The sequence below is a fragment of the Carassius auratus genome, chromosome 27 (assembly GCF_003368295.1).
Source record: "Carassius auratus strain Wakin chromosome 27, ASM336829v1, whole genome shotgun sequence".
In the NCBI taxonomy this organism is placed as follows: domain Eukaryota; kingdom Metazoa; phylum Chordata; class Actinopteri; order Cypriniformes; family Cyprinidae; genus Carassius; species Carassius auratus.
Genome location: NC_039269.1, coordinates 5661331 through 5678304, shown reverse-complemented (window position 1 = coordinate 5678304; position 16974 = coordinate 5661331). Strand labels below are relative to the sequence as shown.

The 16974-nt window shown below is 40.6% G+C and overlaps 1 protein-coding gene across 2 annotated transcripts; it reads right to left on the bottom strand.

Annotated features, from left to right (window-relative positions):
• Positions 1–1653: 1653 nt before the first annotated feature.
• LOC113045199 (GTPase IMAP family member 4-like) lies at positions 1654–11888 on the bottom strand. 2 transcript variants are annotated; one of them, XM_026205414.1, is made up of 2 exons: positions 11809–11888; positions 1654–3250 (listed from the first exon to the last, which is right to left on the bottom strand). In XM_026205414.1, exons 1-2 carry the CDS (start codon positions 11819–11821, stop codon positions 1848–1850), a joined length of 1416 nt encoding a protein of 471 aa, XP_026061199.1. In that variant the 5' UTR covers positions 11822–11888; the 3' UTR covers positions 1654–1847. The 2 variants fall into 2 exon arrangements, with proteins under 2 accessions (XP_026061199.1, XP_026061198.1); XM_026205413.1 differs by lacking the exon at positions 11809–11888 and adding an exon at positions 8594–8639.
• Between the last annotated feature and the right edge of the window lie 5086 nt (positions 11889–16974).

Here is a 16974-nt window from a genome sequence, read left to right as displayed (position 1 = left end):
GTACACCAGTCACAATCCAGCCGTTTGCCAACCAGTCGCCGACAGCTCCTCAGCGCCTCCTCTCAACCTTCAACCCCACAAATGAAGTTAATTAGAAGCACGCACTTCCTGGGGGTCGAGCAAACTGCACAGACTTAAACTGAGCTTGATGACGTAGATGCCACATGAGCAACCTGTCTGACAGTTGTAAGTCTTCTAATCCCTGTGCCAAGAGAAATCTGAATCACCCATCGAATCTTGCAGACGTTTTTGAACAATTTTGTCCCGTCATTTATGGATTCTCTATGGGCTTCTCCCTTGACTTTATGCCTCCAAGCCCCCCCATAGGCTCATAGACAGTAAAAGATTGCCTGCGAGCTTTTCCTCCTGTCCATATGGTAATTACTCTAATGTGCGACAGAGAGTCGCAGGTTATGATGCAATCATTAGCCTATTTTTACAAAAACTGCTTCTAAGGGGCCACAACGTGAGATACAAGGTAATGGAGCCTATTATACATTTTCTTGTTTCTTTAGAAATGATGAATGGAAAAATGGAGTCTTTAAACGACTCAGATGTAAAGTTATTCACTGTCAAAGTGACGCCAAAATGAATGGGAGTCAATGGAATGCTAACAGCAGGTGGGGACCGCTAGCCAATGGAGACACCCAGGGATGCTTCAATAAAATATGAAACCCTGCCCCCCTGAAGCTGAAGCATTGCTTGTTAACTTCCGGTTTGGATCTCTCTTGTTCGGCGCGAGACTCGCTGCTGCCACCGCTCCACAGCGACACCCGCCGGTGACATCGCGTTACAACCGTGTGTGTGTGTGTGTGTGCGTATGATCTTAAGTGCATATATTAATTATTAGATGTAATATGCCACAAATCACAATAATGTCTAGAGATGACAAACACATAGCATTAATATGATTTCACTTTATTTAGATGAATACAGGTGGATAAAATTGCTAAACTTAAAATAAGCAAAATAAAAATTAACACAATTAAAGTAACTCAGTTATATCAAACAAATGAATAACAAATGCATAAACACAATAAGAAATGTTTGATTACACAGATCAGAAAACTCAAAGTCCAAAGACTCTAAACACGTTTTGATCTGCATCTCTTATAGTTCAATACTGTAGTGAATGCAATTGTCTAAACATAAAGGAAAAGTGTACATTACAAAAATCAAGGAATAGATAGTTATATAATAAACTAGAAATGACTGAAACAGACAATAGTGAAAAACAATTATATCAGAAAATCAGACATGCACAGGTCACATGTAACAATTTGTAAAAGTTTCCCGTTAGAATGTTCAGAGAACATTTAAACATAACATTCTTGTTTGCGAAATGATACAATTAATTGTTCCATTAACTTTTAACATAACCAAATGTTTGAAACCTTTTAATGACTTAATGGGCATGTTCTTTAATGTTTTTTTTTCCAATTATTTATTTTTATTCTTTTTCAAAAAAATGTCCTTCATATTAAACATTAGTAATGTTGTGAATGATCTCAGATCTGTTTTTTGTTTTTCATGGATGCTTTTTAAAGAATCCTTCTTTGGCATTCTCAAGGAGGACATTAATAATAAAAAACTAAATAACTAAATAAACTGGGGTCTCATTTATAAAAGAGATGGATTTGATCCTAATTTCAATCGGAATTTAAAAAACAAAACAAAAAAGAATGATATCTTCTGTGGCTAATGGAACAGAATGTATATGTATATATAACACTTCAGAATATACCGTCGCTTCATGGGGCCATTATGTGATACTTTTTTTGTGTCTTGTTTTTAAAGCTTGAAGTTGTTCGCTCTTCACTTATTCGCGGTTGGCCTATATCTTGATTTCACTGGATGGAGCAGCGGGTCAGAACCACAGCTTTGGCGACTCCAGTAACCACCCAAACGAAACTCCATCCTTCTGCAGCCAACAATTTGGTTAATAACCCTGCTGCAAATCCAGTTTCCACCACTGGAGCTGCAGGGAACAGGAACAGTAAGAGAGCGGGTGCAAATGAAGCCCCAATCCCCAACATAAACATGGTCAGCATAAATAGCATTTTATTATAATCTGGAGTAGGAAGATTATTCTGTCCTCCTTCGCTCATTCTCCTCTGCTCCTCTTCTTGGATCCAGATCTCCAGGTCATTATGTTCCCGCTCTTCTCTTTCCTTTCTCTCTCTCTCCTCCTCCATCCATCTTTCCTCCAGTCGTCCCATGTTCTCCATCTCCGTCTGCAGAGACTCTATGAACCGTCTCAGTCTTTCTGGAATCGGTTGCACATTCTGTTGTTCCTTCTTTATATCTGTCTCAATCTGATCAATCCTGCGTTGAATGCGTTTCTTTCCTTGTTCCGTTTCTTGCCTCTCTTCATTAATGTAAGCTAAAAAGTCATGCCAACGAGCATCAGCCATTTTTCTGACTTCCTGCTTTACTTTCCCCATTCTTTTAGCCATTTCTGCTTGTATTCTATCTTTTATTATCTTCTGGGCATTTTGCATTACTTCTGTAACTTCATTAGTGAAGTGACGATTCTGATTCATGACCAACAGCTCATCTACTTTCTGCAGGAGTCGACTCACTTGTTTTGGGTTTGTAAGGTTTGTGTTGTCAAAGGCCACGAAACGCCTCCCAAATCTCTTCACGAGGTCTTGAACTTTTCGATTTTGTTTTGAAACGAAGCTTTCGATGGGTTCTCCTCTGAGTCTGTCGGCGTGTGAGAATATCAGGATGCTGTGATTGCTGATGTCCTCACGAAACATCTCCAGAATCATGTCTACGGTGCGCTGCTGCTCCTCTGTATATCGCTCTATTGGAATAATGAGCAGAAATGCATGAGGACCAGGAGAACTCATGGCCAGGCAATGAATTGCTTCTTGTTTTAATTGTTCTTCTGTTAAGTCCGTGTCAAAAAACCCAGGTGTGTCCACAAGAATGAGATTTCGTCCTTCCACCGTTCCACACGCTCTCTTGCACTCTTTCGTGACTGAACCCATGCTCAGTTCATCATTAAAGCATCTGTTTCCCAGGATGCTGTTTCCCGTTGCACTTTTCCCTGCACCGGTTTTTCCCAGCAGAACCAGTCTCAGTTCATTCAGAGCTGGATTTACTGTGAGCGGATCGCTGCCAGGTGAACCTCGTATCATCGTGTTTGGAGGAATCTGAGTTTGAGAGGGAGAACAAACATTTTGGGTGTCTCTGTTTCCCCCGTTTGAGCTTCTGTTGGACCGCTGCCTGCGGTGACCTGCTCCTGAGGAAAAAAGTGTTTGTTGTTGAGAGAAATGGCATTGATAATCATTTAATACAGTTAGATTTTAAGTTTCTCTAGTAATCCAATTCCCATCTTTAAGAGAATTATAATAATGCACTTGCCTGAGGAAACTATCTTTATAAAATAAACCTTATTTGTGCATAAGACAAGACTAAAACTCAGACCCAGGCCATGCTTTAAAAGTGGTCTAGACGATCTGTCGTGCTCAGAATAATGGACAGCTTATTGGAGACATTTATTTAGTTTACTGTGAAAGATGTGTAGCCCATATGGGAATCTATTATGTTTTTTCTTTCTTTTTTGATTTATGTAAAGCTGTAAATCTGTATCAAGTTAAAATGTACTGTAGAAAAATGTGCTTGGAGATAACCTTAACTGCTGGGTCTGTAATTTTTATTTTCTTTATGTGATTGGGTACTTTGTGAAGAATAACCTATCAGGTAAAAGGATATGAAGGAAGGGCGGGGTAAGACAACTCTCTGAAAGTGTGAATTGTGTATACAAATGTGTGTTTTATAGTTCATCTCGAGGATATTAGAGTGGACTTTGAACTGAGTTAATGCTGGCTTAGTGTGACCGCGAAGTTAAAGTATGTCACAGATGTGAACAGGAGAACCACTGGCGGCGAGCCATTACATTTTACGTGAACTGACTAAATCATACCGTTTGAAAAGGAGAACGACAATGGATGTTGTGTTCATGTTATGTTCATAAGACTTCGACTGGAGTCGCACCCGCTGTTGAATGGAGTGAGAGGATACCGTGTTGAGAAGCTGAGCTGCTGGATGAAAATACCCGACAGCTGCTGAGCGCGTCTCGCGACCGATGGATTTCGTGTAGACACCTGACGGACTTTAACTGATCCTGATCACAAAGAACAACATTTTCTCAAAAGGACCTGTTTATTTTATTTAATTTGTGGCTCAATTGAGTGAAGTGGCCGTGTGTTTTTGGCCTTTACGATCCTAAGCAGCAAAACAGGCCTGCAACAGAAACTATGGGGGATATTTGTGACGATTGTGTATCCAGAGAGACACAGGGAGAGCGAGAGATCCAATTGCAGATGTCTTTATTATAGGGTAATCCAAATCGTAGTCAGAAACAAGCAAAGGTCAACACCAAAATGACAGTCCAAAATAAACAAACAAAATGAAAGGAACAGGAAAGGGGACTCGGGAAATGAGAGGACTCGGAGGACGAGCAGACTGGGAAGAATCTCTGGGAACGAGAATGCTGGATACATGAAGGGTAAGGACTCCATATAAACAACAGGAAAAGAGTGGAATTTATAGGGAGGCTAATGACAATAAAGTGACTGCACCTGATGCAATTAACAGTAGGGCAATTACTGTGATGACAGGACAAGACTAGAGGAATTCTAGTGCCTACGGTGAAGTGCCTAAGGGGAAGTGAGCCCACTAGTGGACACCCAGGAAAACAGAGACTAGAAGCATGACATTACCCCCTCCTCCACAGAGCAGCTGCCAGATGCTCCACCCGAACACAAGGGAAAACCAAAAACACAAAGAGACCAGGAGGGAGGTGGAGCGGCGGAGGACCAGGGGGAGGGATGGAGGGCCAGGTAAAATGGTGAAAACAGAGACAAGAGAACCAGGTACAATGGGAAAACAGAGACAAGAGAAGTGCAACACAAAACAAGGAGTCCAGGACGGTGGTGGACCGGCGGAGGATCAGAGAGTTCGACTGAGACATGACGAGACTCTGGAAGTTCTGCAGAGGCGAGGAGAGACTCTGGTAGATCTGCCGAGCTGAGGGGAGACTCTAGTAGTTCAGCAGAGCCGTGGAACGGCTCTGGTAGTTCAGCAGAGGCGTGGAGAGGCTCTGATAGTTCAACAGAAAAATTATGAGACTCTGGTACTGCCATGGTGTTTCTACTGGGTTCCAGAAGATCAATGCTGACTTGAATCTGCTCATGAAGATTATTGGTGACTTGCATTTGTTCATGAAGATCAATGGTGACTTGCCTTTGTTCATGAAGATCACTGGTGACTTGAATTCTCCCATGAAGAACCCCGGTGACTTGACTCGGTCCTTGAAGGTCACCGGTGACTTGACTCTGTCCCTGAAGATCACCGGTGATTTGACTCTGTCCTTGAAGATCACCAGTGACTTGACTCTGTCCTTGAAGATCACCAGTGACTTGACTCTGGCCTTGAAGATCACCAGTGACTTGACTTGACTCTGAAAGGTCAACGTTGACTAGCCTTGACTCTGGAAGGTCAATGGTGAGTAGTCCTGACTTTGGAAGGTCAATGGTGACTAGCCTTGACTCTGGAAAGTCCACGGTAACTAACCCTGACTCTGGAAGGTCAATGTTGACTAGCCCTGATTCTGGAAGGTCAACGGTGACTAGCCCTGATTCTGGAAGGTCAACGTTGACTAACCCTGACTCTGGAAGGTCAACGGTGACTAACCCTGACTCTGGAGGGTCAGTGAGCAACTGATTCGACTCTGGAGGGTCCACGAGCACCTGATTCGACTCTGGAGGGTCCACGAGCACCTGACTCGACTCTGGAAGATCAACAGGAGCTAGCCCTGACTCTGGAAGGTCAATAGTGACTGACCCTGACTCTGGAAAGTCGATGGTGACTAGCCCTGACTCCGCAAGGTCGACGGTGACTAACCCTGACTCTGGAGGGTCCACGAACACCTGACCCGACTCTGTAGGGTCCACGAGCATCTGACTCGACTCTGGAGGGTCAACCGGAACCTGACACAACTCTGGAAAATCAACAAGCACCTGACTCGACTCTGGAAGGTCAACAGGAACTAGCCCTGACTCTGGAAGGTCAACGGTGACTAACCCTGACTCTGGAAGGTCAACGGTGACTAACCCTGACTCTGGAGGGTCCACGAACACCTGACCCGACTCTGTAGGGTCCACGAGCATCTGACTCGACTCTGGAGGGTCAACCGGAACCTGACACAACTCTGGAAAATCAACAAGCACCTGACTCGACTCTGGAAGGTCAACAGGAACTAGCCCTGACTCTGGAAGGTCAACGGTGACTAACCCTGACTCTGGAAGGTCAACGGTGACTAACCCTGACTCTTGAGGGTCCATGAGCACCTGACTCGACTCTGGAGGGTCCACGAGCACCTGACTCGACTTTGGAGGGTCCACGAGCACCTGACTCGACTTTGGAAAGTCAACTGGCACCTGACTCGAATCTGGAAGGTCAACAAGAATCTGACTTGATTCTAAAGGATCAACTGGAACATGACTTGACTCTGGATGGTCAACAGGAATCTGACTCAACTCTGGATAGTCAACTGGAACCTGACTCAACTTTGGAGGGTTAACTGGAACCTGACTCAACTCTGGAGGGTCAACAGGAATATGACTCAACTCTGGAGGGTCAACCGAAACTGACTCAACTCTGGAGGGTCAACTGGAACCTGACTCAACTCTAGAGGGGCAACGGGAATATGACTCGGCTCTGGAGGGTCAACCGGAACCTGACTCAACTCTGGAGAGTCAACGGGAACCTGACTCAACTCAGGAAAGCCCACTGTAGCTGCCATCCTCTGCAGTGGCTCCGGGCTGGCGGCCACCTTGTGCAGTGGCGCTGGGTTGGTGGCCATCTTGTACTGTGGTGCTGGTTCAGCAGACGTGACGTGAACAGTCTCTGGATCAGCAAACGTGACGTGAACACTCCTGGGAATCTCTAGGATTTTTGACAGCATGGAGAAATAATCCAAAAACGTCTCAGCGGCCATCTTGGGCGTTGGTGCTGAGCAGGCATCCATCTTGCCTCGTGGTGCTGGGCTGATGACCATCTTGTGCAGTGTGACTGGACCTGCGGCCATCATGGGCAGTGGTGCGGGACCGGTGGCCATTCTGCGCAGTGGCTCTGGGCTGGTGCCCATCTTGTGCTGTGACGCTGGGCTGGCGTCCATCATGCCTAGTGGCGCTGGTTTGGTGGCCATCTTGTGCTGTGGTGTTGGGCTGGCTTCCATCTTGCCTCGTGGTGCTGGGTTGGCGGCCATCCTGTGCAATGGCGCTGGGTCGGCGGCCATTCTGCGCAGCAGCGCTGAGCTGAGCTGGCGGCCATCTTGTGCAGCGGCACTGGGCCGGCAGCCATCTTGTGCAGCGACGCTGGCTTGGCAGACTTGCGCCTCCTTTCCCCTCTCCGTCCACAATGGTGAGATGGCGGCTCCCATCCGTTCCTCCCGAACCCAGGGTCGATGGGGGGCCATACTGGAGAGAGATTCCGGACCTCCTCACGACCACTCATTCCTGAGCGATCTCCCCTGGTCCCATGAAACACGACCAGGCGGGTACCCTCGAAACCATTCCTCTCCCGCTCGGTGACTGGGGAGGAAATATGAACAGACATAATGCTGGATCTCAGTGATGGAGTCCTTCTGTGACGATCGTGTATCCAGAGAGACACAGGGAGAGCGAGAGATCCAATTGCAGATGTCTTTATTATAAGGTAATCCAAATCATAGTCAAAAACAAGCAAAGGTCAACACCAAAAAGACAGTCCAAAATAAACAAACAAAAGGAAAGGAACAGGAAAAGGAGCTCGGGAAACGAGAGGACTCGGAGGACGAGCAGACTGGGAAGAATCTCTGGGAACGAGAATGCTGGATACATGAAGGGTAAGGACTCCATACAAACAACAGGAAAAGACTGGAATTGATAGGGAGGCTAATGACAATAAAGTGACTGCACCTGATGCAATTAACAAGAGTGCAATTACTGTGATGACAGGACAAGACTAGAGGAATTCTAGTGCCTTCGGTGAAGTGCCTAAGGGGAAGTGAGCCCACTAGTGGACACCCAGGAAAACAGAGACTAGACAGCGTGAAATTATTTTATTTATTTGCCGACTTAGAAACGTTTTTATTTTTTCCCTTTGATACTGTTGATTTATACATAAATGTCATTTTGAAAAAGGGAATCACACACTTGTGTTTCGACAGAAGCTTTATTGAAAAGAATACATTTTATATTTTAGATTTTTTTATTTTCTTCTTTTTGCCTTTGAAGACATTCAAGTAAATTCAAGTCTGATTTAATTTTTTGTTGTTTTGTGGTAATTCATTTTACTTACAAATTTAATTCAGTAAAACACAGTTACAGGAAGGGCAATTACAGATGCATAGCATAAAAAAAAGCTTGAAATAAACATAACCTTTACATCAAAGCTTTTTTCAGAAACAAAAAAAAAACAGATGTTGAATTTGTACAAAATACAAGAACTTCATCTGTTTAAATAAATATAATTGTCCAAATAACTAAATGAATGATACTTTAACAATTAAACTCATGTAATAGGTTAGTTACAGTACCTTGGTTGATCATGTCGTGTAGTTTGGTTTCTCAGTTCAGTATTAACCCTTGCTGTGAGTGTGTGTCACCTTTGTAATGATGTTGGACTAGTTTTATGAGAGGCAGGACTTCTGCAGAAACGAAACTGAGCACGATCAGATGCTTAATAAAAATGAATATATATATTTATCTACAAGATATATACAAGATCAAGGAGGATCACTCCTGCAGATATAGAGGATGTACGTAGACACTTGAAGGATTTGTTAGAGGCAGGGATAATCAAGGAGTCTAGGAGCCCATATGCTTCTCCTATAGTAATTGTTAGGAAGAAGAATTGCAAAATCTGAATGTGTCTAGAGTACAGAACCCTCAACAGTAAGACTATACCTGATCATTATACAACCCCACGGATTGATGACGCTCTAGATTGTTTAGCTGTAAGCAACTGGTTCTCTGTATTAGACCTTTGAAATGGGTATTAATCAAATAGCCATGTCTGAACAGGATAAAGAGAAAACAGTCTTTATCTGCCCGTTAGGGTTTTATCAATTTGAGAGAATGCCGCAGGGGGTCACGGGGGCCCCTGTTTCATTTCAACGTCTCATGGAAAAGGCTGTTGGAGACATGAACTTGCTCCAGGTATTAGTATATCTTGATGACCTCATTGTATTTGGAGTTACATTGGAGGAGAATGAGGAAAGACTCCTCAAGGTGTTAGATCGTTTGGAGGAGGTAGGTCTCAAGGTTTCATTAGACAAGTGTCAGTTATGTAGGGACCAGGTAAAATATGTTGGTCATATAGTCTCAGCAGATGGAATATCAACCGACCCAGATAAAATTTATGCCATTGCTAAGTGGCCACAGCCAATTGATCAGAAGTCCCTTCGCTCTTTTCCGGGGTTCTGTGGTTTTTATAGGAGGTTTGTGACAAACTACTCCGCTATAGTTAAACCTTTGACAGAGCTTACCAAGGGGTATACTGTGGTTCGGAAAGCAAAGAAACTAAAGTTTCTTTCTGGTCAGACATACCATGATGACTCAGAACCATTTGGCTCTAGATGGACTGATTCCTGTACTGAAGCCTTCCATAAGATCATTGACTGTTTGACTCATGCACCTGTATTAGCGTTTGCTGATCTCACAAGGCCATATGTCTTGCATGTGGATGCCAGCCTGAAAGGGCTGGGGGCTGTGTTGAATCAGGTGTATCTTGAGGGCTTACATCCTGTTGCTTTCGCTACCCGAGGGCTCAGTGCCACTGAACAGAAGTATCATATTCACCAGCTTGAATTCTCTCCCTTAAGTGGGCAGTGGTAGAGAAATTTCACCATTATTTGTATGATGTGAAATTTACTGTTATGAACAATTATGTGTTGAGCACTGGAAAGCTTAATGCCACTGGGCATAGATGGCTTGCAGCCTTGGTGTCATATGATTTTGAGGTCAAGTATCGTCCTGGTCATACAAACATTGATGAGGATCTACTATCAAGGTGCTGGAATGACTCACATCTTGAAATGTGGAAACATCTTTCAGACTTTGAGGTAAAATGAATATACAATTGTATCCAGTTGGGAAACTCAGCCAATGCAGAGAGATTAGTTGACAGGTTAGGAGTGCCTGCAGAAGTTATTCCCAAGCTATATTCATTTGCAACTAATTTCACTAGAGGTGATTTGAAGAGGGCTCAAGATGTGGACGATGTCATAGGAGGAGGATTGAAGGAGGAAAATCTTGGTCTTCGTGCAAAACATAAGCTGCAAAGTAGATGGAATCATTTGCCATATGTGGTGGTAAAGAAATACCAAGATATATGGTCAAGCTGGAAAGTGGGATGGGTCGCACAAGAGTCATTCACAGAGATCACTTACTGCCTATTGGGCAGACGGTTAGGATCTCCCAACAGAATGACCCACCGCCTTCCATAAATAGGCCTATGACCCGACATCAGAGAGGTACCTGTTATGATGATGATTATAACATGCATTATTCAGTATCACAGAGTCTGAAAGATGTTGAAGAGAATAGTGAGGCAGAAACAATAATTGGACCATGTTTTCACAGAAAAGAGCATCATGGAACTCTTGAAAAACAAGTTCCTGAGACAAATGAGAATGAGACTTCTGAGGAAGAAGAACATGTAGAAATCCATAATGCAGATGTGATTCTTCCAGACAATACTGCATATACGTGTGATGATGTAGAATACTTTCAGGATGAAAGAAAAACAGGTGTGCAAGAGAGTATATCAGAACCCCTACATTTAGAAAGAGATGGTTCACTATCTGATGTAGAAGAACAAATTGAGATGAATATCCCAAGAAGATCTCAGAGGAAAGTAAAACCTGTTCTTAAACTTACTTATGATGAATGGGGAAGACCACAAATAATCCTCTGACTATTGTGCATGAGGGAATATTTATTAAAATAGGTTAAGATTGAATTGCCATCTAATATGTGCATGAGGACCATTTAAAGTGGGGGAGAGTGTAGCCCATATGGGAATCTATTATGTTTTTTTTATTTATTTATGTAAAGCTGTAAATCTGTATAAAGTTAGGTTATATGCTTAAGATAACCTAAAATATGCTTGGAGATAACCTAAACTGCTGGGTCTGCCATTTTTATTGTCTTTATTATGTGATTGGGTAGCCTACTTATAACCTATTAGGTAAAAGGATATGAAGGAAGGGCGGGGTTTGACAACCTTCCGAAAGTTTGAATTGTGTATACAAATGTGTGTTTTATAGTTTATCTAGAGGATATTAGAGTGGACTTTGAACTGAGTTAATTCTGGTTAAGCGTGACCGCGAAGTTCAAGTTTTATTTTAAAGTGTGTCACGGACGTGAACAGGAGAACCACTGGCGGCGAGCCAGTATAGTTTACGTGAACTGACTAAATGATACCTTTTGAAAAGGAGAACGACAATGAATGTTGTGTTCCTGTTATGTTCATAAGACTTCGACTGGAGTCGCACCCGCTGTCGAATGGAGTGAGAGGATCCCGTGTTGAGAAGGAAGGGCGCGTTACAGATGCATAGCATACAAATAGCTTGAAATAAACATAACCTCTATATCTGCTGGATATAGAGGTTCCGAAACAAAAAAAAAACAGATGTTGAATTTGTACAAAATATAAGAACTGCATCTGTTTACATAAATATAATCATCTAAATAACTAAATGAATGTCACTTTAACGATTAAACTCATGTAATAGGTTAGTTACATTACCTTGGTTGATCATGTCGTGTAGTTTGGTTTCTCAGTTCAGTATTAAACGCCTTGCTGTGAGTGTGTGACACGTTTGTAATGATGTTGGACTAGTTTTGTGAGAGGCAGGACTTCTGCAGAAACAAAACTGGGCACGAGCTCAAACAGGAATGCAACAGAATCAGATGCTTAAGAACAATGAAAAATAAATGCATTTATATTTATTTATAAACATGCTTCATGTAAGATATGCACACACGGGTTTATTACGTGTTTTTTCCTTTGACTCCACTAGATGCATCCACTAGAGGGATACAGAGAGCCTGCTTCAGAAATAAACTGACATATCATTATCATTATTATCATTATTACTACAATAATTATTATTGATATCACTGTCGCCGTCAACGCAAAGTGTTTAGCATTACTATTATTATACTTTTTTTTTTTACTATTGTTGTTATTATTATTATTATTATTACTATTGTTGTTGTTATTATATTATTATTAATATAACTATTGCAGTTGTACATTCAATACAAAATATTATCATCATCACCATATTTAGTATTACTATTATTACTGTTATTACTGCTGCTATTATTATTGATATAAATTTTGTTATTATTATTATTGTTATTATTGATTTTATCAATATCAACATCATCACTATTATTATACATGCTATTACTATTTAAATACTATTTAATACTTCTACATATTTCTATTATTATTTGTCGTTGTTGTTTTTTTTCCTCATTGCCGTTATTATTACTGCTTATTTATTGTTGTTTTTGTGTTCTGTTGTTGTGTTATGTGTTTACCTTATGTATAATAATTTAAAAAAAGAAATAATAAAAAAGAGAAATAAACTGACATCACAGATAAATTCCATTCAGTAGTAGCATTTATTTCCTTGTCTTTTACAGCTCACTGTATTTTTATGACTGATCGATGTCAAAAAACCCAGGTGTGTCCACGAGAACAAGATTTCATCATCCCACCGTTCCACATGCTCTCTTGCACACTTTAGTGACTTCATCATTAAAGCATCTATTTCCTAGAATACTCTTTCCCATTGCACTTTCAATACCATGGATCATAATGTTTTTATTTGCCATTTAGAACATCTGAGCGGTATCAGGGGCACAGCCTTACGATGGTTCATCACATATCTCAAAGATAGGTCGTTTTCTGTAGAACTAGGCAAGTTTTCCTCATCATCTGCCCCAATTATTAGTGTGGTATCTCAGGGCTCTATTCTTGGACTGCTTCTTTTTAACTTAAATACGTGTCCTCTGGGGGATATTATCAGGAAGCACAATGGTTTTTTTTTCATTTATACGCTGATGATACAAAGTGGCACTTCCTGCTAAAAGCTGATTATTCAACCATTGCTGGTATGTATCTCAGATAAAAAAAATGGTTATCAAATAACTTTCTCCAACTCAATGAGAACAAAACAGATATTATTGATTATTGATTATATTAATGGGCTCACTTCCCCTTAGGCACTTCACCCTAGGCACTAGAATTCCTCTAGTCTGGTCCTGTCATCACAGTAATTGCACTCCTGTTAATTGCACCAGGTGCAGTCACTTTAGTGTCATTAGCCTCCCTATCAATACCAGTCTTTCCCTGTTGTTTGTATGGAGTCCTTACCCTTCGTGTTATCAGCCTTCTCGTCATCTGAGATTCCCCTTCATCTTCTTGTCTCCCGAGATTGACCCTAACCTCTCGTCTTCCGAGTTCCCTTTCCTGTTTCCTCCTTTGTTTATTGGGTTGTTTATTTTTGGACTGTCTGTTTGGCCTTGACCTCTGCTTGTTCGACCTAGAATTGGATTACCCTTTATTTAATAAATACTTGCGATTGGATCTACGATCTCCTGTGTCTCTCTGGTTCACAAATCGTCACAATCGGTTAGCGTAATTTTTTTCTTCCGCCTCAAGTCTATGGCAGCCCATAGAACCGCTTGCGGGAAAGTTGAATAACTTGGCACACTGATAGAGGACAGTCCCAACATTAACTATAGAAAATATGAAGTCTCTAACTCCAACTCTCTAGCGCAACCTCAAAGTTTCAATAATTTATGCCTATAACTTTTGAATTGTAAGCCAGAAAATTAAAATAAAATTTTCCCTATGAATCCTTGGCTCATGCCAAGTCAAGTTAACCCCAAAATTCAAAAATCGCAAGGTTTAGTTTTTTCGTTATTTAAAATTTTTCAAAAAAAATCTACTTTTTCGAACTAGTCCTAGAGGGTTAGTCAGATTTTCACGAAAATTGGTTGAGATCATCTTCAGACAAAGCTAGCAAACTTTATGGAATTCAAATTGATTCGTCCAACCGTTCTCGAATGACATGTGAACAAATTTGACGAAAAGCATGCAAAAGTGCATGTGAGGCTATATCTCGGTAACGGTTTGGCATATTGAGACCAAACTTGGAGTGTGTATAACAACCATGACCTGGGACTATCTGCAGTGGTTAGACACAGCACCACATAGAGGTCAGGAGATATAAAAAATGCATATTTTTGCTAATAACTTCTGAATGGTTTGGCACAACTGGTCTCTTTAGATTAAACTGGTCTCTTTAGAGTCATATCGAGTCGAATGATTTCCTGTGTCAGCTATTTTGAATTATGTTTTAAAATGCTTTATTTTTTGAACGCATTATTGTATCGTTTTGAAAATAATTCCAAAAATATTCAGTTCCATACACTGAAGGTACTCAAATAGTTTGGTGGCAGCGTCACCTAGTGGTCAAGATTTAAAATGAAATATAAAAAAAAATGCTATTAACTTTTGAATAGATTAGACTATTGAAATGAAAATGGCCTCCCTATATCCTTTTTGTCTGGCAGAGAACATGGATACCAATTATGCCAAAATTGGAAATACTTCCTGTCCGCCATTTTGATTAATGTTTAAAATCTACTTTTTTTAAACTCCTCCTTGACCAATTTTCACCAATTTTGACACAGATCATCTACAGACCCATCTGGCCAAAAGTTATGGATTTCATGTCGATATACGAAACTTTCCTCATTTAGTGCATCAATGAATTTGCTGGAAGGATGCCAAAATGCATTTGAGGCTGTATCTCAACAAAACGTTGACATATTTGCACCAAACTTTGTATGTGTCATTGGCACCTCACAAATACCATGCCACATCAATTTGGTAACAGTGTCACCTATTGGCCAAGAGTAATAAACCATTCATTAACCTTAAATTAAGAAATTTCCAAAAATGCTAATAACTTTTGATTGCATTAGGCTATTGTAATGAAACCGATCTCAACATATAAGGAACTCCCGCACACTATCTTAACTAGCAAAATAATTATTTAATCGCACAACGTTTCGGTCACACGACCTTCTACCTTCCTTATATGTTGACACGACTTACTAGGTCTTATTTTTCTATGCACCTATTACCTACAGGAGTGCGATGGAGTTCGTTCACTAATGAAACTGATCTCCAAATATTCCTTGGGTTATGCAGACAATAGACATACCAATTCTTTAGTAGGAAATCTAAACTCCTTATCCACAACTTTGATTTATGCTAAAATCCTACCTTTTCCATCCGATTAAAAAAAAAATAGAGTCAGATCATCTTCAGACAGTGCTGACAAAAAGTTCAGCATTTTGTGTTGATTGACATAACCGTTTTCATACAACACCATTACAAATTTTAGGCACGGTGCCAAAATGCATTTGAGGCTGTATCTCTGCAAAGCTTTGACATATTTGCACCAAACTTTGTATGTGTCACTGTCACTTCACACTGACCATACCTCATCAATTTGGTAACAGCGCCACCTATTGGTCAAGAGTAATAAACCATTCATTAACCAGTAATAATTACATTTATAAAAATGCTAATAACTTTTTATTGCATTAGCCTATTGTAATGAAACTGGTCTCAAAATATTCCATGGTTTATGCCGACAACATAGATACCAAATATGCCAGCTGGACTTCCTGTCCGCCATTTTGATTTATGTTGAAAACCTACTTTTTCGAACTCCTCATTAATCATTGGTCTGATTTTCACCAAAATCAAGTGAGATGATCTGGAGACTGTGTGACAAAATTTTATGGATTTTGTGTCGATAGACAAATCCGTTGTCGCATACTACAGCTACGAATTTGAGGCATGATGCTAAAATGGCATTTGTAGCAGTAGCTCTGCAATGCTTTGGCATATTGACACCAAACTTAGTGTGTGTCAATGTCAGTCACACATAACACACCATATCAATTTGATAACAGCGCCACCAATTGGTCACACTTGATAAGCCAATAAATCATGCTATGAGAGGTTGTATTTATGATTTTTTTCGCCATTTCGATTACAATAATCCTAAAATTGCTGTTATTGCTCATTGTTGCATTTGATGTGATGCTCCATGCCAAGCTTAGCTCCTCAATTTGCCGGTGAAGTGCTCGGCCCTGTAATTGCTGCTTGCAGCTATATTTTCACTTCATTGTTGTTTTATTGTATTATATGCCTTGTTTGCATCTTTTCTGTGTTTCCTCTTCTCTTTTAATTTTATTGTACATTGTTCAGCACTTTGGATAGCTTTGCTATGTTTACTGTGCTATATAAATAAAATTTACTCACTTACTTACTTTTCCCTGGACCGGTTTTTCCCTGCAGGACCAGTCGCAGTAAGGTTTCTCTGGTTGTCCAAGACATGTTTACAGGGATTCTGCAGATCTTAAAAATTCTTAAATAGCACTTTCACAAATGAAGGCCTTAAAAATCTTTAATCAGAGCAGAATGTCTTAAATTCATAAAGTCATAAAATGTTGCTTGAATTGAAAAAAAAAAAAAAGTATTCCTCCGTATTTTTCCCAGTTACAAATATCTAAACACCCATACATAACTATATGTACTTGAGATTACATTTTTTAATTTTTAAAAACTGTAACCAAATAAAATAATTTCATTCATAAAACAAGAACAAATGTTTGCAAATGAGGAAAGAAAACTTGTGTTTTCCTTTGAATTAACTAGATTTTTCTGAACCCATTGGCAAATATTTGCTATTGTTTTAATCATGCAGCGGCCCCCGTTCCAACTCTCATTTTAATCAGTTTCTTAGAAAATAAGACTTTTTATTTAATGTCATGCTTTTCAAGCAAATGTATCTTTAATCAAGGATCTTTAAAC